General features: G+C 38.6%; 1 protein-coding gene across 13 annotated transcripts in view; it reads left to right on the forward strand.

The window, feature by feature from the left end:
• The window catches only part of ARHGAP29 (Rho GTPase activating protein 29), an 85,765-nt gene extending 64,093 nt beyond the window's left edge, over window positions 1-21,672 (forward strand). For all 13 annotated transcript variants that reach the window (XM_059688772.1, XM_059688779.1, XM_059688775.1 and 10 more), the window contains 11 exons: window positions 2,301-2,458; window positions 3,008-3,147; window positions 3,420-3,524; window positions 5,834-5,932; window positions 7,320-7,459; window positions 7,723-7,911; window positions 8,184-8,321; window positions 13,858-14,090; window positions 15,523-15,853; window positions 15,984-16,092; window positions 19,611-21,672. In XM_059688772.1, the coding sequence (XP_059544755.1) occupies window positions 2,301-2,458; window positions 3,008-3,147; window positions 3,420-3,524; window positions 5,834-5,932; window positions 7,320-7,459; window positions 7,723-7,911; window positions 8,184-8,321; window positions 13,858-14,090; window positions 15,523-15,853; window positions 15,984-16,092; window positions 19,611-20,491 (2,523 nt within the window). In that variant the 3' untranslated portion in view covers window positions 20,492-21,672. The remainder of the gene's footprint in view (window positions 1-2,300; window positions 2,459-3,007; window positions 3,148-3,419; window positions 3,525-5,833; window positions 5,933-7,319; window positions 7,460-7,722; window positions 7,912-8,183; window positions 8,322-13,857; window positions 14,091-15,522; window positions 15,854-15,983; window positions 16,093-19,610) is intronic.
• The last annotated feature ends 616 nt before the right edge of the window (window positions 21,673-22,288 follow it).

Consider the following 22,288-nt stretch of genomic DNA (forward strand, 5'->3'; position numbering starts at 1 on the left):
TTCAGCAGGTGAATTGGTTATACCAGTCTATTCATTTGGCTTTTCAAATTATTGGTGTTTTTAACTAGATTCATAGAATTTATTGAAAGTATTAAAAATGTATAGTTACTTTTAGGATCAAGAAAGTAAGTCCAGCTTACCATTAAATGGAGATTTTCCTGATCATAGCTAGTTGCTGAACTTAAGCTTTACCATTTGTAGTTTGAATTTCCTTTGTTCTTTGAAAAATTTAGGGCACAAATAAGCTGTTCTGTTAGGTGCACTTTTCAGATACTATTTGTGATGAGTTTTAGTTATCTTTGAGGCTAATCATAAGTTCAACATATCATTTGGTATATCCAGAGCATGAAGAGGAAGCATGACAGTCTTTGAAATAACATTAAGCCAATGAAATTTGGCATTCATTCACAGTCCCCACTCAGGAGACAGAGTGGCATTTAAAAATACGTCATATCAGTTGCATTTATATTTTTCTTTTTCCCCTTTTTTAAAAAAAGTGTCTTTATTGTTGAAAGTATTATAAATGTTCCCCATTCCCCGCCCCCCCCCCCTCCCCCATGTCCCCTTCCACCAGTTCTACTCCACTCCAAGCCTTTACCACCCTATTGTCTGTATCCATGGGTTATGGGTATGTGCATATAAGTTCTTTGGTTAATCTCTACCTGTCCCCCTTACCCCTTTGAGATCCTTAGTCTGTGCCATGCTTCGATGCCTCTGGAGTTTATTTTCTTCATTAGATTCTATGTATAAGTGAGATCATATGATACTTGTCTTTCTTTGACTGGCTTATTTTACTTAGCATAATACACTCCAGGTCCCCACAGGCTGTCTCAAAGGGTAGGAGACCCTTTTTCACAGCTGCATAGTATTCCATCGTGTAAATGTACTACACCTTTTTTTTATCCATTCATCTACTGATGGGCACTGGGCTGTTTCCTTTTTATTGAATTTATTGGGGTGACATTGGTTAGTAAAATTATCCAGGTTTCAGGTGCACAATTCCACAGCACAACATCTATTGTGTGTTCACCACCCCAAGTCCAGTCTCCTTCCATCACTGTCCCCCGTATACCCTCCTTTACCTCCTTCCACCCAACTCCCAGCAGTCAGCACACTGAGTTTTTTCTCTTTTTTTCTTTTTTGCTCAATCCCTCCACCACTCCCCAACCCTCCAGCAGCTGTCCAGATTCTTTTAATGTGTTTTAGATGACTGCCTTCCTTTTTGCCCCCACTTTTTCAATATGCTTCAGTCATATTGACCTTTCATCTGTTTCTTGAGTGCAACAAGCTCTTTCCCACTAATTCTTGCCCTTGGGTCTTTTGTCTGGATTGATGTTCTCCCTGAAGCTTTTCATTCATTCTTATGTCCGTTCTCAGTTCAAATGCTATATCCTCAGAAAGGCCAGTACTAACCTACCATGTCAGAAGTAACCTTCCATAAACATGTATCTGGTCATATTCCATAACTTGACAGTCTTACATAATATTATTAGTTGTTTTCACTACCAGAAATTATCTTATTTACTTAATCCGCTCTCTCTGTTTGACACCAGTCTGAGGAAAACTTAAACTCAATGAGGAGTGGGGTTTCATCTGTTTGCTATAATATACCCAAAGCCTAGGGTTTTGTGAACATTAAATTAGTTAATTCATGCATTAAAGTAGTGAAGTTCTCAGAATGGATCTGGCATATTAGAAGCTCTGTCAGTTGTTATATTGTTGTTATTGTTACATTAAGTGGTAGCACTGATAACATATTTACACATTTGCAGAAACTCAGTGGAATAATGTATTTTGAGTAGCGTACATTCAAAATAATACCTAATTATAAAAATGTAGTACTCTAGGATACATTATACATATAAAGCATTTCTATTTTTATAGGATTGAAAAATGAATATCAAAATAATAGTGCTCTGATTAGAATTTCCCCCCCATTTTCATGTAAGAGTTGAGACAATTGTGAACAGATCATTCGAGTACAGAGCTGGGGATCCTCAAAAATACATTTACCTCCCAAAACTATGAACCAGAAGGGATACGGAGTTGTGTTTTTGAACTTTTTGGTTTAAGCCAATTTTACTGGAAATGATTGCTCCTAGATATTGGATTAAAACTTATATTTTCTGAATCTAGACCCTGCACAACGTCAGGCAACATAGTATGCTTATGATGATATTCAATGTTGTTTACTTCACTTTATTCCTTTTCCTTGGTGTTGTCACTTGAAGTAAATGTATCTTTACATAGCATTCTGTATATCATGTTATTTTGACTTTTGTCTTTATCTGTGATCATAGGTAACGGTTAACCTCTTCCAAATGCAACAACTACAGGCTGCCTCCCTCGCAAACAGTTTACAGTCTCTCTGTGATAGTGCCAAACTTTATGACCCAGGCCAAGAGTATAGTGAATTTGTCAGGGCCACGAATTCGACTGAAGAAGAAAAAGTTGATGGGTAAGTGTGAATGTACAGCTAAATTTTTTTCAAGAGATAAAATATTTATTGCTAAGTTCCTATTCTGGTATAAAGTGGTATCTTATTAAAGTAATATTGACAGAATTGACTTTACTTTTTTCTGAATTTTTAAATATTACTTAAGATGTAACTCATTTAAGAGTAAAAAAGCTTTCTATTTGACCCAGAGCTCAGATCTTTAAGATTTAGGAATCTTTTGAGAATGACAAGTCATGGTTATACCTATTTTTAATGAGTAGTATGCAGATTTAACCTTCATTTTCCACAGAGGTTATACTAGAAAAGTTGAACCATGACATGAATTGACTTTACTTTTGCTACTCTTTGCTATATTTCAGCTATAATAAGTATAAATGATTAAGTTTTACTCATACCTTCTTTAGGAAGTTGAACCATATAATATGATTTGTTCTTAATATTTAGTTAAATTATTCTTCATTCATTAAATTAACATTTTTCTGAAAACAAAATAAACTAGGCTTATTATTAGTCATCCTCAGTGATGAATTTTATTTGGGTTTTTCTTAGGAATGTAATTAAGCAATTAACAAATAGTTCCCACTCTTCTGGATATGGACCTGCTGACTCTTTAGAGGACGTTGTGCGCCTTCCTGACAGTTCTAGTAAGATTGACGAGGACAGATGCTCCAACAGTGCCGATATCACAGGTAGGTATTCACATTAAAGATAGCACTAAGTTTATGAAATATCAAATTGTTTAAATGTGATTATTAAATGGGTTGCAACCCTAGAATTTAAATATCAGGCCTTGAATTGTAACTTTATGAAGCCTTATTCACATTTTTAAACACTGTGCTTGTTTTAAAATTTATTATTGATTATGATTAAAGAAACTCGATTTATCTCATTTTATGTGTCAGTATTTTGCCTTATGAACTATCTGCAGCCAAGTTTAACTTTAAATATTCTTTTCTTAAAGGTCCTTCTTTTATAAGGTCGTGGACATTTGGGATGTTCAGCGACTCTGAGAGCACTGGAGGAAGCAGTGAGTCTAGATCTTTGGATTCAGAATCTATAAGTCCAGGTATATGAGTATTTAACTCTAGCAGTGAAAACTCAGTAAAAGATTAAAATACTCCTTTTGAGAAATATTTTACAACTACTTATTTTTATAATGAATTATAGAGAGGTATGTGTGTATGCAGTTAAAAGAAAAATAATAAAATAGAACATTATCAGTAAATTAGGTACCTATGTACACCTCCTTGATAACATTGCCCTATTCCACCAGAATAAAGCATCAAATGTTTTAGTATGTGTATCTAGTTGAGCCTTCCCCTCTTCAGAATGATACACAGATGGAATCATGCTGTTCTTTTTTTACTTCCATGTGTCTTTTTTTAATGTCCATATCGGTGTAAGTAGCCATCTTTAATTTGTACTCTACTTTGGATAGTATTCTATTCTGTGAACATAACTATTATTTATCTTTTGGATTGTTTTATAGTTAATTGCTGTAATGGACATTATAGTTAACACTGATTCTTATGCCTGTGATTGCTATTCTTATTAATTTTTTATAAATGTACTTTATAGTACTTTGATAATTTCATGCTCCTTAGAAAGGCAGAGAAAGTGTCTGAAAGCTCCTATTGTGGCTTCAAAGAGGATAACATGCCGTAAGTGATACTACAACCAGCAGGAGAAGGTAGCACTTGAACCCAGGAGATTTTTACTTTGGCATTTTTTCTTCTCCACTCCTCTACCAGAGACTGTTCCAGTTCTGTTCTTCCTGGCAACCTACCTTCCTTTAGGATCTTAGCACTGCATTAGATAATGTTACAGGATTTAATCACAGAGTCCACGGCATTATTTTTTAGTGTTCTGCATATTATAGAAATTTTATTCATGTAAATAAATCTTTGAATTTAAGTTAGAAATAATTTCCATGCAGCCCTGTTATTTGTAGGCTTGCTTTATTTCCTTTAAAACTAGCTGTGTTCAGAGGGATACTCTGGAGATATGAGCCTAAATATTTAACTGAATATTTGTAATTAGCTTTATAAAAACAGTATGGTTCCTCAGCAATCCCCAGAAATTAAGACCTGTTTTAGAGAAAACCCTAAATTATTTGGGATCCTATGAGATTTCATGTAAATTAGACAAAATTATGGAAACTTGGTCACAAGGTAAATGGGTGAAGACCTGAGTATGCCTAGCCTAGGAAAGAGGAAACCTGGGGACATGGCAGCTATCCTTAAATATTGGAAATGTAAAGGTGTAGAGTGCTTTTGTGTGCTCCTTTAGGGAGAAATATGGCCTAAGACTAGGGTTTATAGAGAGGCAGATTTCTGCTCAGTAATATAAGAGAGCCATTTTACAATTAGAATAGTTATAACAATGGAATATGCAACCTCATGATTTCTCAATCATTAGGGACACATTCAAAGCAAAAACTAGGTGACTACCTTTTAAGCATATTATGCAGAGGAATCTTTTGGGGAAGGTATTGTTGTTTTAAATCATTTATAAAGCCCTTTCTAACTCTGAACCTTAGATAGTTAAGGCCGTGAGTTAAGTTAATTCTTAACTATAATCCTGTTTTAATAGCAGGGAGCAAATAAAAATAAACGCCATTGCCTAGTTGGACTGCTTCTGAACCTGCTTTCATACACATAGCTGTGTCCTTTGCGGCAGAACTTGCATCTTGGGATCTCAGTTCCCTGTCAGGAATCATTGTTCCTGATTCCTAGTCTCTTGTTACACTGTTCACATAAATATGACATTACTATTATATTGCTGAATTTAAAGATTTTTATGTATTTTACAAACTTTAGGTTACATTGTATACATTTATTTAGCGCTTAACTCAATAAGCATTTAATGACAACTTTGCTATTGTGCCAACTACTCTGTCAGGTATTAGATATGACGTGAACAGAAAATACTTCCTGTCTTGTAGAGCATACAATGTTTAACACTTACTATCAGAAATTGATAATTAGGGTCTCATTGGGATGAATGATTCTCAATTTTACATTTACCTGAAAATGTCAGTTTTGGTTCAATTTTCTTTGGTTCAACTTTCTTTTGAATAAGTATTAGAATTCCCTGTATCCAAAGTCTGAGAATGGAACACATTTTTTACATTGTAGCTAATAAATATTATGACTGCGTTATTCAAAAGATATTGTCATTTTGCCTTGGCCAGGTAGCTCAGTTGGTTAGAGTGTTGTCCTGATAAACCAGGGTTGCAGGTTTGATCTCCGATCAGGGCACATACAAGAAGCAACCAGTTAAGTGGAACAACAACAACAAAAAGGATGTTGTCATCACCCATTTGTAAAAGTCTACAGTGCATGGCCAGGTAATTGTATTCATAATTCCTTTTAGGAGATTTTCACCGAAAACTTCCACGAACTCCATCCAGTGGAACCATGTCTTCTGCAGATGACCTAGATGAAAGAGAGCCACCTTCCCCTTCAGAAGCTGGTATTGACACTCTGAATATCACTGAATCAAGCTCTCACTAAACCAATTGAATCAGTAGCACTGCATGATATTAGGACAGTACTGTAATGTAAAGAATTACAGACGGTCCTCGGGTCACGTCGGACTCGACGTACGTCGTTTCGTGGTTACGTCGCCATCTCCCATTTATTTATTAAAAAAAAGTTCCATCATTTCAACGTATGTACATATATGCTTTATGTTTTTTATTTATTTACCACAAGTAAAGGTCAGAAATTGTTATCTTTCTTTTAAATTATTTTTTTTACTGTTTCACTTTATTTCGCTGTGTATGTGCTCCATGTGAGTGACATAGGTGCTTATGTAGGTGGGTTCCGACTTATGGCGAAAATCGCGTTACATTGTACCATAGGAACGGATCTCTGACGTAACCCGAGGACCTACTGTACTTTGCTGTGTATTAAACAAAAGGCATTATAATGACTTGAATATATCAAATATATCCCAACAAATTATGTGCAAGTATGGGTTGATAATATATTAATCAATGTTACAAATACAAAAAGCAAAACTACTCAATCTGGAATGTATTAGCATGGTGCTAAAATAGGCTAGATATTTTGACCTTTCATAAACCTAATATAGTGCTTTAACTGTTAAAAGTATTGCCATGCATGAGAAATTCTGAAAAAGCCTCTTCAATAGAAATAGAGCAAGGAGTTAAGCAGGAAAGGTAAATAAGTATACTTTTTGAGGACACGGAAAGTTGTGGATGTTGAAGGATATAAAAGAAAAGTTGTGTTTTTTTTCCAAAAAAAAATAACTCTTGCCTTAATGACTTGAATTAGACTCATATAAATTAATTTTATATATTTGAAACCTCCAGATACCTGTTTTGGCATCATTTCCTAAAATAGTACAGAACATTTGACCTCTAGCAGGATATTCATATATTACTAGCTAGTATTAGCAATAATTTTATGATGATTTAAGAATAGCTTTACCTGTAATGGGAATATGACACAGTTACCTCATACAGCTAGTTTTCTTTGAAGTTTTTATAAAAGGGGCATTTTATAAAAACCCTATGTAAATGCCACCTATATAAAACCCTTCCCAGCTTAATAAAGAGCATATTAATAACAGTGTTAACTTTCTGATTCTGCAAACATTATGCTGTACTATTTTAGAAGTACCTTACTGGTTTGGTGGTGATTTTTACTCATCGTTAAAATGTTTGATAAATGTGTGCCTCGTAAGACATTTCTAAATTAGACCCTTTATTTTATAGACTCAAACTAATAGCTTTTTGTAACCTTTGAATGATTGCAAATTTTTCAAAATATTTTTTCTTAATGAAAAAAAGTCACCTTACGATTTTTATATAATAATCTGTTTCTATTGCAAGGACCCAATTCACTTGGAACATATAAGAAAACATTGATGTCAAAGGCAGCTCTCACTCACAAATTTCGCAAGTTGAGATCCCCCACGAAATGTAGGGATTGTGAAAGCATTGTAGTATTCCAAGGTGTTGAATGTGAAGAGGTAAGATCTTTCTGGAATTACATTAGCCCCTTAATGCTTTTTGTTTTATACTTTTAAAAATTAATTTTACTGATTAGGATTGCAATTAAATTGAACCAAATGTACCTTCTACAATTTTATATTTCATTTTGCTATTAAATGTATTCCAAACACCACAAGTAATACCTTTTAGACTCATTTTTTTGTGTTACCACTCTACCTTTAGCTTGTCCAGTTGTGAATAGTTTTAAGATAAATTAACCAGTTTTTAATTATTTTCTTAGTGTCTCCTTGTTTGTCACCGAAAGTGTTTGGAAAATTTAGTCATCATTTGTGGTCATCAAAAACTTTTGGGGAAAATACATTTATTTGGAGCAGAATTCACACAAGTTGCAAAAAAGGAACCAGATGGCATTCCTTTTATACTCAAAGTATGTGCCACAGAGATTGAAAGTAGAGCCTTGTGTCTACAGGTATGTTGTAACTCTTGAAATGAAAATTTTTCAACAAATGCCTGTGTGATTTATTCTAATGATAACACTTTAAAGGAAAACAGTGCTCTTAATTTTTAATAAGAACTGATTTTATTCAGATTTATTTGGAAAATATTACCTTATTTAACACAAGTTTTTTTTTCTGAAGTACTAATAAAAATTGAAGTGGGCACATCAAAGATATTTAAATGTCCACATTTAGCTTTTGTTCTAAACAGAATTTTGCAATATTTTCCCTCTTTCTTCTCAAGGGAATTTATCGTGTATGTGGAAACAAAATAAAAACTGAAAAACTGTGTCAGGCTTTGGAAAATGGAATGCAGTTGGTAGACATTTCAGAATTTAGTGCACATGACATCTGTGACGTCTTGAAATTATACCTTCGACAGGTAAAGTCTACCCTTAAAACCTAACATTAACTGGAAAAGAGCAAAAATATGATTTGTATTTTGATGACTACATTTGCTACACATATGTTTATTGACATAGACCATATTAATATCTTTCTTAATATATACATTAAAGTATATATAAAATGTATGTACAGTTTACAGACCAATAGTAATAAAAACAAACAGTCATTTCCCATTACCTAGCTTAAGGAAATAGAACACCTACTATACCTTTTAAAAGGGTTCTTTGTGCCCCTCCCCATTGCAGTCTGTAACCCCACTCCAGTGTTTTTTCCTAGCCGTGTTAATAACTCCCTCTCCTTTCTTAAGTTTTAATACCTGTTGTGAATTCCTAAACAGTATATCATTAAGTTATAGAAAACTAAGCAGAAAGCATAAATCTAGCTGTGTAAGGAAAGACTATTACATTGTTATAAGAAGGGTCGATTCAGTAACAACAGTGTCTGGGTCATGGTCCAGCTTTACCTTCATTGGCATAGTGTTTTAATGTAGCTGTTGTGGGAGGTCAGTGGGCACCATCATGAGTGTATCCTAGAAGTTCACCACGCTTGGGGTGTCAGCCAGGGCTATCCTATAAGCTGGGTTCTCTGGAAATTCAGCAGGAAGATGGTTGAGGAGTGGCCTACTTTGTATTTCCTCTTTCTGTGCTCATTGCAGTTTACAGGATTAGGTCCAAAGAAAACACTTATGTGGGGTGAAATAAGTGGCCTTTGTGGCTTCAAGGAGCAGCTCATGGAGGGGTTGCTGGAACAATCTGCACATTGTCATGAGAAGCCAAGTATTAAAAATGACCTGGGCCAAGCCCAGCAGCCCTCTGTCCTCTGGTGAAAATGAAGAGAGTTACAGAGAACATAGTAACCACAGTCCTGAACATGTCCCTCTTCAGAGTTCTGCTGTCTATCTGTCACCCTGGACCCTTTCATCTCCACCCTCTTCTCTTTTGTGAGGTTACACCTGTCTTCTGTGCTTTGTATTGATTTATTCTGTTTTAGTCATGCCCATCCCTTGAGCAATAAGATTAAATATTTGAAACTTTATTTGTCTGTCTTTATTCTATTTTCTTGATGGGAATTGGAGAGTGTGGATGATATGGAAGGATATAATATTTATTCTAAGCTGGAAGTTATTTTCTTCAGAACTTTGAAGGCATTTTTCTTGTTCTGTTTGGAGACTCGGGTCCTTCTCATTCCTGAATATTTGTGTGTGTGGCCTATTCTCTCTGAAAGCTTGTAGAGCAGCGGTTCTCAACCTGTGAGTCCAGACCCCTTTGGCGGTCAAACAACCCTTTCACAGGGGTCACCTAAGACCATCCTGCATATCAGATATTTACATTATGATTCATAACAGTAGCAACATTACAGTTATGAAGTAGCAACAAAAATAATTTTATGGTTGGGTCACAACATGAAGAACTGTATTTAAAGGGCCTGAAGGTTGAGAACCACTGTTGTAGAGCTTTCTTTTTCTCCCTATTCTAAAATATCACAATGGTATGCCTTGATGAGAGTGTATTTCATCTATTTCAGGCACTCTGTGAAATATGTTATTCTGGTTATTTGTCCTTTAATTCTTAGGAGTTTTATATTATTGCCCACTTCTCCCCTCTGTTTTCTTTCTGGAACTTATATTTGGACATGTACTGCTTCTGTAGTTCCTTTTTTCTATTATTCTTTTTTTTTTAAATACTTTCTACGATATTTCCGAAGCTTTTCATTCAGCCCTGCTGTAAACTATTTCATTTCTAAAGTCATGTTTTAATTTCTAAGAACTCTGGTTCTCTGTTTTTTGTGTTCTTTTTAGATTCTTTCTTTTTAAATGAATGCAGTATCTTACCCACTTCAGGATATTCATAACTTTTTTAAAAAAACATTCTTGCCTTGGCTGGGTAGCTCAGTTAGTTGGAGCATTGTCCTAATGTGCCAGGATTGAAGGTTCAATCTCTGGTCAGAGCATATGCAGGCATCAATCAATGAATGTGTGGATGGGTGGAACAGCAAGTTGATGGTTCATGTCTCTCTCTTTCTCTCTCTCTCTCCCTCTCTCAAAAAAATAAATAAATAAAAAGAGTTCTCTGCATAGTCTCTAGCCCTATCCAATCCTATCTAATAAAAGAGAAAAATGGTAATTGGCGTACAACGATACCCTTTTCATTGGCTAATCAGGGCTATATGCAAATTAACTGGCAACTATGATTGGCAGTTAACTGGCAACTATGATTGGCAGTTAACTGCCAACTAAGATTGGCAGTTAACTGCCAACAAGATGGCGGTTAATTTGCATATGTAGGCACAATGCAGGGAGGCGAAAGGGAAAGCAGGAAGAAGCCCCCTGCCACTGACAGTGATCGGAAACCCAGGGGGGAGCTAAGAGCTGGGGGGCAGGGCAAAGGCGGCCCTGGGGCCGCCTTTGCCCTGCCCCCCAGCCATGATCAGAGAATCAGGTGCCTTTGCCGCCCTGGCCAGTAATAGCAGGAAGTAGGGGTGGAGCCAGCGATGGGAGCTGGGCACGGTCGAAGCTGGCAGTCCCGGGAGCTAGGAGTCCCTTGCCTGGGCCTAAAGCGGAGCCCACGATCGTGGGGCCGCTGCAGCTGGGGGTCCCCTGCCCAGGCCTGACACCTCTGCCAGAGGCCTCAGGCCTGGTCAAGGGGCCGATCCGGTGATTGGTGATCGGAGGGTGATGAGGGTCAACTCCTCTGGCCGAGGCATCAGGCCTGGGTGGGGGGCGGAGCCGGGGATTGGGGGGATATGATGGTCCCCTTGCCCAGGCCTGAAGCATGGGTCAGAGGCGTCAGGCTTGGGCGGGGGGTGGAGCAAGCGATCAGAGGGAGATGGGGGTCCCCTGCCCAGGCATGATTCCTGGTCCAGAGGCCTCAGGCCTGGGTGGGGTCAGAGCCAGTGATCAGGGGGAGATGGGGGTCCCCTGTGCAAGCCTGACACCTCTGGTGGAGGCGTCAGGCCTGGGCAAGGGGCCAATCAGGCGATCGGAGGGTGATGGGGGTCTACGCCTCTGGCCGAGGCATCAGGCCTGGGCAAGGGGCCGATCCTGCGATTGGAGGGTGATGGGGGTCAACGCCTGAGGGCTCCCAGTATGTGAGAGGGGGCAGGCTGGGCTGAGGGACACTCCCCTCCCCACACACACACCCAGTGCACGAATTTCGTGCACCGGGCCCCTAGTATAAATATAATGTAGATCCATATATAATATTAAATTTTCTAGTAGCCATATAAAAAGAAAAAACAGGTAGACTTAATTTTAATATTTTATTTAACATTGAATATATTTGTATCTAATCAATATTTTTAAATTGTTAATGAAATATTTTACTTTGTTGTTGTTGTTAGAATCTTTAAAATCTGATGTGTATTTTTCATTAAAAGCACATGTCAGTTTGGCCCAGCTACATTTCTAGTGCTCTACTCTTACGTTGTTAGTGGCTACTACCATTTAGAAAAGTATAGTTTTAGACCTTCAAGTTTTAGGGTTTGATTTTTTTTTACCTATTTTGATTTGTATTCCATGGTTGTTTGCTTAAAATGAAAGAAGTAGGAATTGAAATGTCTTTGGAAGCTCTTGAATATAGGAAGTCTTTGAAGATTTTGAGCTTTCCTGAGAGACACCCGATGTCTGCATCTCTAGGTCTTTATTCTTGTGCTGGTGTGATACCCCAGAGAAGGGTCTTTTACTGCCTGGAGGTATGGTGCCAGGCTTTGGGAGCCAAGTAGGATAAGAAGGCTCTAGGATCTCTGCATTCAGCATGCATACAGTCATTAAATTTCTATCTATACATAAAAGCCTAGTGACCGTTATGGTGGAATGACTAGTTGCTATGACGCCCCACTGACTACCAGGGGCAGACGCTCAATGCAGGAGCCATGCTCATGGCTGGTGAGCACAGCAGCGGTGGCATGAGCCTCTCCAGCCTCCAAGGCAGCGCTAAGAAGCAGCAAGCCTGGCTTCTCAGGGATTGGGCCTAAGCTGGCAGGCAGACATCCCCCAAGGGGCCCTGGACTGCGAGAGGGCGCAGGCTGGGCTGAGGGACCCTCCCCCGCTCATGAGTGCATGAATTCCATGCACCGGGCCTCTAGTTTTTAGATAGTTGCTTGCCTGTTTCTTGCATTTGGCATTGCCCATCCAGAGAACCCTCAGTTTTACAGTACTGCCCAGAGAAGGAATTCCAGACTTCTGGAGAAAAGGTTGCTCTTACATAGGATGGAGACAAGGATCTAAAGATCTAATGCTTCTTGGCTAGCCCACCCTTCTTTAGAATTAGCACCTCATGCAAACAGTCCCTGAGTCTCCTTAGAATCCTGTAAACCATGTTGGATCTCAGTTTGGAATTGCAGCTTTCTCACGCCTGCTAAGTTAGCACTTGTTCATCTGCTCTTCAGCTTGTAAAATGTTGTTTTTGGCTCCATTCATTGGTGTTCCCTCAGTTCTGTGGGCTTAACTGTATTTCAGTGGGGTTTCAGAGAAAAAGAAATTAGGTACAAATGTTGGACCTGTCACGTTAGCCCAGGAGGAAACTATTGATATCTCTATAATCACATTAAAAGATTCTCAGCTGAGACATAAAAACATATTACCTTTGAATGACTATAAATCTCAGTTAATCATCCTTTATCTCTTCCAGTCAGTCAGGAAAAGGAAATTAATGGGGTCCAATACTATTAGCTCTCATTCTCTCAGGAATACTATGGGACCAAGATTTTAGGGTGGGTAACCATACTCAAATCTAGAGTATGAGCGATCAGCCTTTATTTTACTCATATACCATGTAGGAAATCTAAAATTTCAAGAGGTTAAGTTACTTTCTTCAGATCCTGCAGTGGTAGAAATTGATCTCAAAGCATTCCCTCTCTTGGACCAGTAGGGCAAACTGGATAAGCAGGTACCCACCTCACCACAGATAGTATGGGACATCAGCTAAGTAGAAGTACACTGTATTTTCCATCACTGAGCAGTGGAAATATTGAAGTAAATTATGGCATGGACAGATCAAGGTGGCATACCCTTTGATGACAGAGGAATTTTTCCTTTTGACCTTATGACAATTCAAGTTGTATTTAAAAATTAGATACATAAAATGTTGACATTTTCTCTCTTGAAAATCATATTATCTTATGCTAGTCTTCAGTCTGATTTAAGTAAAACACAAGGACCCTATAGAATTTTGTCCCCATACCAGTAAAACTCAGAGTATAAGCCTTTCCTAATTAACTTGACTTGTGTTGTGTATCATCCTGGGTTTGTTTCAGTAAAACAGCTGAAGAAGATGCATGCTAACTTTGGAGCAGTAATGAATGTAAAGTTTAGACTTTTATTGATTATCAGTTAACTCATTTTAAATAAAGATATGATTTATGGTGATTGTCATATTCACTTTATAGATCACATCTGTAGCATTTAGAACTTAAGTCTTATTCATGTTAACCCATTTAGTAGCTAGTCAGTAAATTATTAATGGGGGATGGGGGGAGAAAATGGTATTTCTAATGTAATTTTACTTCTTTAGCTCCCAGAACCGTTTGTTTTATTCCGATTGTACAAGGAATTTATAGACCTTGCAAAAGAGATCCAACATGTAAATGAAGAACAAGAGACAAAAAAGGATAGCCTTGAGGACAAAAAATGGCCAACTACATGTATAGAAATCAACCGAATTCTTCTAAAAAGCAAGGACCTTCTAAGACAGTTGCCAGTATCAAATTTTAACAGTCTTCATTACCTCATAGTACATCTTAAACGGTAAGAACTTTGCATAAGAAGAGCATTCAGTAGTGGATAGATAATTGATGAGTTTTTGTTTTTGTTCTTTAAAAAAATGTGGTAAAGTCGACAATGTAAATTTACCATCTTAATCATTTTAACTGTACAGTTCAGTACTATTAAGTACATTCACATTGTTGTGCTATTGTATTTATTCTTCTTTTTATTTATTGATTTTAGAGAGAGAAAGCAAGAGAGAGAGAGACAGAGAGAAAAACATTAATTGGTGACTCCTTACTTATGTATTCTTTGGTTGATTCTTGTATACTAGTATGTCCTAACCAGGGATTGAACCCACAACCTTGGCATCGTATTGTGATGCTTTTCTAACCAACTGAGCTACCCTGCCAGGGCTGTGCTATTGTTTTTTAAATGAACATTTCATTTCTAATATATGTTAGAGAAAAGGAGATAATGAATGTATCCATACAGCCAACATCTATTCCTCAGATGCCTCCTACGTGCCAGGCTCTGGTTGGGGAAATAAGAATGAAAACATACTGTTTTTGCCACCTGTTGTGCTTGTCAATTTGGGAGGCATGCAAGTGCAGTGCAGCATCATTTATGTTATGGAGCTATGTACAGCATGCAGAGGAAGATGGCGGAGGGTAGGTCATGAATTAGAGAAGGAAGCCCTGAGCCAGACTTGAGGAACTAAATAGTGGCTTGATGGCAGAGAATGTGCAGAAGAGCATTCCTGGCAGAGGGTAACAGACACAGAGACATACGAAATCATTCTGCATTTGGGAAGTATAAACAATTTGATCAGGTTAGGATATAATAAGCAGTAGCAGAAGTGAGATAGGTAGAGGCCTGGTAAAGAAAATCTTACATATCTGGCAGATGAGTTGACTATCTTCCTTCTGTATTCACTAAAGAATTTTGAGCCAGGAATTTGACATGCTCAGATTTGCCTATTAGATCTTTCGGGAAGCAATATGGAGAATGGTTTGGCGGGTTGGCCTTTTACTACAATTCAGATTTCCTTGAATCATCAGAGAAAGAAGGTGATAAGAGCATGAAGTAAGGCCAGAGCAGTAGGAGTGATAGTAGAGCAGAGAGATCTTTAGGAAGTAGAATGAGCTAGGCTTGAAGACTAGCTGTGGACAGTTCGAGCAAATTTGACCATGATGTTTACGTTTCCAGCCTGAGGACCTACCTTTTAGAGGTATTTTTTTTTCTTTCATTTCTGCTAGTAGAACTCTAGTAGTTCCTTCTACTTACTTAAATTTTATCCTGATTCTATGAAACCCAACTTAGTGTGTGGTCAACATTTAATCAAATAAATTTTTTTTCTTAGACTTCTACAGTCTGTTTTTTCTCCATCCTTCCAAACTTTCCGTGACGTTAATTACTATCAAGGAAGTCTAATATGCAAATCTCACACAGCTTTATGTGTTCTACTCCACAGGGTCGTAGATCATGCAGAAGAAAACAAGATGAATTCCAAAAACTTGGGGGTGATCTTTGGACCAAGTCTTATTAGGCCAAGGCCCACAACTGCCCCTATCACCATCTCTTCTCTTGCTGAATACTCAAATCAAGCACGGTTGGTAGAGTTCCTCATTGCTTATTCCCAGAAGATCTTTGATGGATCCCTACAGCCACAAGATGTAGTTGTGTGTAGTACAGGTGGTGTTGCACCTCAAGTAAACCAAGGCTGTCTTCTGAAGCCTCTCTTATCACCAGAAGAAAGAGACCCAGAACATTTCATGAAGTCACTGTTTTTCTCTTCAAAGGAAGTGAGTTTTGACCTTTGTGGAATTGTGTTAGAACTTTATAGTATTTATATTGTTATAAATCTTTGAACGGTTTGTTTATTGTGAGGTGTGTTTTGCTTTATCATGTTTAAAAATTCTCTCCCATTAACAGGACATCCGTACTGCAGATAGCGAAAACAAAATTCTTGAAACATCTGCATCTATTGAGGAATCAGAACAAAAGCAGAATGCATTAGAAAAATGTGATGTGTGTCTCATTGGTGAGTGGCCATGTTTACTGATTTAAAACTATGTCAATAAGCCATGAATTAAAAGAAAAGCCAAGGTGAGTGGAGGTGAGAGAAGTCAGAGAATGAAGCTTCTTCAGTTAGTGGATCTTGCTAGCCAGCAGCATAAATGCAGTTATGGGTATCTTGACTCACTTTTAAGTGAATACCATTCTTCATAATAGTCTTTCTTATAAAAAGACTAGAAGCCCGGTGCACAAAAATGTGTGCACTCGGGGGGAAGGGAGGGTCCCTCAGCCTGGCCTGTGCCCTCCGGCAGTCTGGGACCCCTCGGGAGATAACAACCTGCTGGCTTAGGACTGCTCCCGGGTGGCAGAGGGCAGGCCCAATCCCTAGGTGCAGCCCCTGGTTGGGCTCAGAGCAGGGCCGATTGAGGAGTTGGGGTGCCGCCCACTGTCATGCACAGAGCAGGGCCGATTGGGGGGTTGGGGCACCGTCCCCTGTCACACTCAAGGCAGGGTCGATGGGGAGGTTGCAGCGCCACCCCTGTCACGCACAGAGCAGGGCCAATCAGGGGGTTGGGGCGCTGCCCCCTGTCATGCTGATCCTGGTGCCGGGAGGCCTCTCGGCTCCACTGATCCCGGTGCTGGGAGGCATATTACCCTTTTACTATATAGGATAGAGGCCTAGTGCATGGGTGGGGCTGGCTGGTTTGCCCTGAAGGGTGTCCTGGATCAGGGTGGGGGTCCCCACTGGGGTGCCTGGCCAGTCTGGGTGAGGGGCTGAGGGCTGAAGCTCCCAACTGCTCCTTTTTTTCTTTTTTTTAAATTCTGGGCCAGCTTTAGCTCTGGCTCCAGCTCTGAGGCCTCTGCTGCTGAAGTTCTATAATTGAAACAATGTATAACTCCAGCTCTGAGATCCCGGCTGGCTGAAAGCAGGTTTCTGGGGTTTTGTTCAGCTTTTATATTTGTTACAATGTTTCAAACTGCAGGCTCAGATGCCGGCAAGGCAAGCGGGGAACATTGGTTTCCTCCGTCACTGAAGCAAGCAAGCCTCATGTTAGTTTCAAGCTGCCTGGCTGCCGGCCGCCATCTTGGCTGGCAGTTAATTTGCATATCGCCCTGATTAGCCAATGGGAAGGGTAGCGGTCATATGCTAATTACCATGTTTCTCTTTTATTAGATAGGATATCTTGGAGTTCGTAGGTGTTTTTTGTTTGTGGGGGTTTTTTTTGCTCTTTCTCAATTTTTTTTTTGCCATCAATTAGTCATAGCAGAAATGTATTGATAGTATGATAGTTCATTAGCATCTCTATTACTAAAGATCATTGTATTGATCTAACTGCTCATAAGGAGTCAACTAGACTCCTAAAATTTAAAAAATTTAGACTCCCAAAACTCCTAAATTTTTTTCAAATGTATTACCTGTCACCTGCCTTTAGCACAGTAAGCACATAAATGTTTATGTCTTTTTATTTCCTAGACTACAGTCATTTTATTCACTGTGGGATAATTTTATTTGCAGTGATTGGTAACTATCAAGCTTGTGGAAAGGCTTTCATTTATTACTGTAATTCTGTACATCACTAGAGCTAAATTCCAGCTCTTAAAAATTCAGCCGTGCCGAAACCGGTTTGGCTCAGTGGATAGAGCGTCGGCCTGTGGACTGAAAGGTCCCAGGTTCGATTCCGGTCATGGGCATACCTGGGTTGCGGGCACATCCCCAGTAGGAGATGTGCAGGAGGCAGCTGATCGATGTTTCTCTCTCATCGATGTTTCTAACTCTCTATCTCTCTCCCTTCCTCTCTGTAAAAAATCAATAAAATATATATATATATAAAAAATTCAGCCATATGTGTTAAATTGGGATGTATAATCAAATAGCATTGACACAGCCTGACTGGGTACCTCCCTCTCTCTGCTAAGCACTATGCTTTTTGTTTGGTTTCATTTATCTGACTTAATCTTCATGACAGTGCTATAAAGTAGGTACATTAGCTCCATTCAACCATAGTTTAAAGGGCGAGAGAGTGAAATTATTCCAAAGGTCATGTCCCTAATAAATCATTCAATCCGTATTTGAATCTATGTTTGTACTTATTTTACTATCCCACGACCTAGGACTCCCAATTAGAATAGTTACAATAATAAATGCAATTTGTGAGTGCGTATTGTATACCAGAAAATTCTAAGCACTTTTCATGATTAGATAATTCAGGTCACCCAGCAACATAAATGCAGTTATGAGTATCTTGACAAATGAAGACACTGAGGGACAGTGAGATTGCCTTGCCCAGTGCAGAAGTGGTAGAGCTGAGCTAACCCCAGCAGCTGGGGTTTGGAGTGTGCGCTTTTATCCATTAGGCAAGCGGTTCTCAACCTGTGAGTCGCGACCCCTTTGGGGTCAAACGACCCTTTCACAGGGGTCGCCTAAGACCATTGGAAAACACATATATAATTACATATTGTTTTTGTGGTTAATCACTATGCTTTAATTATGTTCAATTTGTAACAATGCAATTGGGGGTCACCACAACATGAGGAACTGTATTAAAGGGTCGCAGCATGAGGAAGATTGAGAACCACTGCATTAGGCTATGAGCTTTCCCTTCAGAACTTAAGAATATACTTTGATGGGTGTCTACAGCCCCACCGCAATGAGTCAGGTCCCTTAAAGTGGTCTGTACTAGTAAACGTGTGGCTGGGAAACAACGGAGTGCTGCTTGGGAGCCCAGGGAAGAGAGGTCGTCAGTCTCAGCCAAGGAGAAGGTCAGAGAGGTGTCAGCTGACAGTGATTCTGATGGGCACCTGTCAGAATAGATCGCTGCCCGAAAGAGGAGCATGAGCAGGGGGCTGAAATTGTCCAGAAAGGAAATGTTTGTAGGGAGGACCCAGCATAAAGGAAAAGTGCTTAAAAGAAGTCAGGGTTCTAGTCTGAGAAAACATGGGCCATGGGTTCAGACTTGATAGGAAACAGTAAATGGAGTGAATGACATTTTTTCCTTAAACCTATTGAACCTTAATTGGACAGGATTAATATTATAGTCCATTTATTAATTGATCAGATTAAAAGACATCTAAGGCATTTCATATACTGTGCTCTCGCTGTGGGTTGACTGTAACTGAAAAGCAGATTTAGGGAGTTGGCAAAAGTGTTGGGATTCAAGGGCACACCTGTATTTGGCTGGCCTGTAAATTGGTGTAACTTTTCTGAGGTGAATTTACCAATGTCTGCCTGTTGAAATCATGACAACCCTTTGACCCAGCAATTGCCTGTTTGTCAATGCATGGTGCATAAACAAGTATTCAGCAAGTATTTTTTTTGTTTGTTTTTTACTAACCAACAATGGATTTTGTAGCTGTTTATTATATTGATTTAAGTAAATATAAAATTCTAACATTTTTATTCAGAGTCCACCTTTAAACTCCTCTGCATAGATAACTAAGAATAATGGAAAAATATGTAAGACTTTTGTTGTTTTGAGAGCATGTTCCTCTTGTTAACCAAGAGCCAAGAAGTTTGATTTTTAAATAAATCTGTTCCTTTTTCAGACAACAAAGTGTGTTTGCATGTTGACCAAGAGCTTGAATCAGCATCACAAAAGATGGAAGATGTTTGTAAAACCTCCAAGCCATTTTCTCTAAAGCCCAATAGGGAAACAAACAGTGCTGTTGAGAGGTATACTCCAAGGACCAAGATTAGACCTGTAAGTTTGCCTGTTGAGAGACTGCTGCTGCTTGCAAGCCCTCCTCATGAGAGAAATGGCAGAAATATGGGAAATGTAAATTCAGACAAGTCTTGCAAGAGTCCTGCCTTTGAAGGAGTTAATAGAAAAGACACCCCTCCCATTTGTTTCAGATTTGATGGCTTTCACCAGCAAACTCTACAAAAAACAGGGGAGAAACAACATGAACAAAAAGACCTGAATGCAAAGACTGCAATGATTGTGCCCAATGCACTCCAAGAAGGAGTGATGACGAGCGTCAGGGTTGGTGGGGACCATCCAGGCAATGCCACCCAGCCTAGTAAGCCATCCACTGAAACAGCAAGACAGGTGCTGGAGAGACAGTCCTCTGACTCCTGCCCTCCTGCTCCTGTCAGAGCCCCCAGAACACTGCAGCCCCAGCACTGGACAACCTTTTATAAGCCACGTGCTCCCACTGCTAGCGTGAGAGGGGTTGAGGAGAAGCCTGCAGCATCCTCCCCAGCAGTGTCTCCTGGCATAGCTCACGCTCCTCAGGGGCATATGCTGAAATCAGTTCCAGACTCAGAAAACGCACCAGCTTGTCCCATGCAGCCGAAGACAAGTAAGCCTAAAGAGAACTCTCAGGAGCATGACGTGCCCGACGTGCACCCAACATGTCAGAGGCCAAGGCTTAAACGAATGCAACAATTTGAAGACCTTGAAGATGAAACCCCACAGTTTGTGTAGTGTTGTCTTTTTTAGTTGTTTTGTTTTGTGGTATTGTGTTTGTTTTGTGAAAATTTTTGACAGGGCCCCTTGTGTATAGGATTGCCAAATCGTGGATTTCGCTTGTTGTCATTGTATTGTGTTATCCTGTGTTGGTTGTATGGAATGGTAGAATGTTTTGATAGGGCCACCTCTGTGTCTCACTGGAATTATCTGTATTTTTGAAGTTTAGTTGATTTTCCCCATAAAATGGTCCATTTAAATGCATCCCTAATATATGATACAGTTCCCAACTAATAGCTGCAATTGGGAAGAATCAGCTTTATTTTTTTGAAATGAAACTATGTGCTTATTTATAAAAGAAATGTTTCTGAATGCAAGTGCCTGAAAGCTCTTTGTTTAGTATGATTGTTTTTTTAAACACAATTTTATAGTGCATCTTTGACCATTGTGCTTTTACGTTATGTATGCAACCTTTTATTTTTCAATTGGCAATTTACTTTTTAATATTTATGTAATGGCCAAAAGGCTTGCAAATCTGCATATAATTGCATTTCAATTAATTGCCATATTTACAAGTGGTAGTTGAATTGTCCAGAGAAAATGCACTTAAACCAGTTTCTAAATTATATAGTGCAGTTATGTCTTGTTTGGCTTTATAATACACTTAATAATTTTTACTTTTGGCTTTGTTCGGCATAAAATTTTGTTGTTCAACACTCTGAACCTTTTGGTATTTTATATAATGGTCCAAAACATGTTTTAAAATTTAATGCATTTCCTCTTGATATTGTCTGGGTTTAAAAACACAAACATTTCTTTTGTATGAAATGTTTTTACTTATGAATAATTTTATATACTTTTTCTACCTGGACTTTTAACATTGACAATGTATGTTTCATCTGAACCGTGCACAGATTTATTTAAGTTGATTCTAAGTATAGTTCAGTAAGCCTCATTGTTTGGAATTTGAGAGGAGGTATAGATGATTGGATATATTTCATATATAAAATTCCGAGTTTTTAGAACTAGTGCAGTTGTGTTATTTTCTGGGTTTCATCATTTTGCCTAAAATAGGATATAAAAGGGACAAAAAAATAAAATAGCCTCTTTTTGTATGTGTGAATTCAATTTGTAGTAAATGCTTTTGTATGACCATATTGTACTTGATAAAAATACATATATATTAACCTGTTAAATTATTTCAAGTTCTTGTGACTTCTCTGAAATTGTTGCCTCTTAGGCAGTGAAACTTTTAAGGTTTATTAACCATTGGCTTAGTGATCAACACTTGGGTTCATACATCCCTTGACTTATTACAACATGGAATGCATTTTATGGGAAGTTGTTACATAGTTTTATATACCAATCCCTTTGTGCTGGGGCCTTGTTTTTAGTCCTCATTGTATGAAATGTAAAAGAACTTTATTGCTACGAAAACCTAAAAAGAAAATAAGAGTCAAGGGTTACTGAGCCATCTCTATGTGCCATGAACTCTGTTAAGTTCCTACATAAATTATTTCAAGTTCACAGCAGCCTATAATGGGTAGCAAAGTATTTTATCATTCCTCTAGTATAGATATAGATAAGGAAACTGAGGCTTAGTGGTGTGCTCCAGGGGCCACAGGTGTAACAGTTGGGATCAAGTCTCAAATACAGAGCTGTCAGATTCTGATTGGGTCAGTGCTCTTAATGGCTGTGTAATTACTAAGTAATAATATCAGGCAGTGTTTAACAATAGAAAATTCACCTTTTGGTGGCGTTGAGTACATTCATTGTCCTGTAACCATGATCACTATCCATCTCCGGAACTTTCTC

Source organism: Myotis daubentonii, chromosome 3, assembly GCF_963259705.1.
Source record: "Myotis daubentonii chromosome 3, mMyoDau2.1, whole genome shotgun sequence".
Classification (NCBI taxonomy): domain Eukaryota; kingdom Metazoa; phylum Chordata; class Mammalia; order Chiroptera; family Vespertilionidae; genus Myotis; species Myotis daubentonii.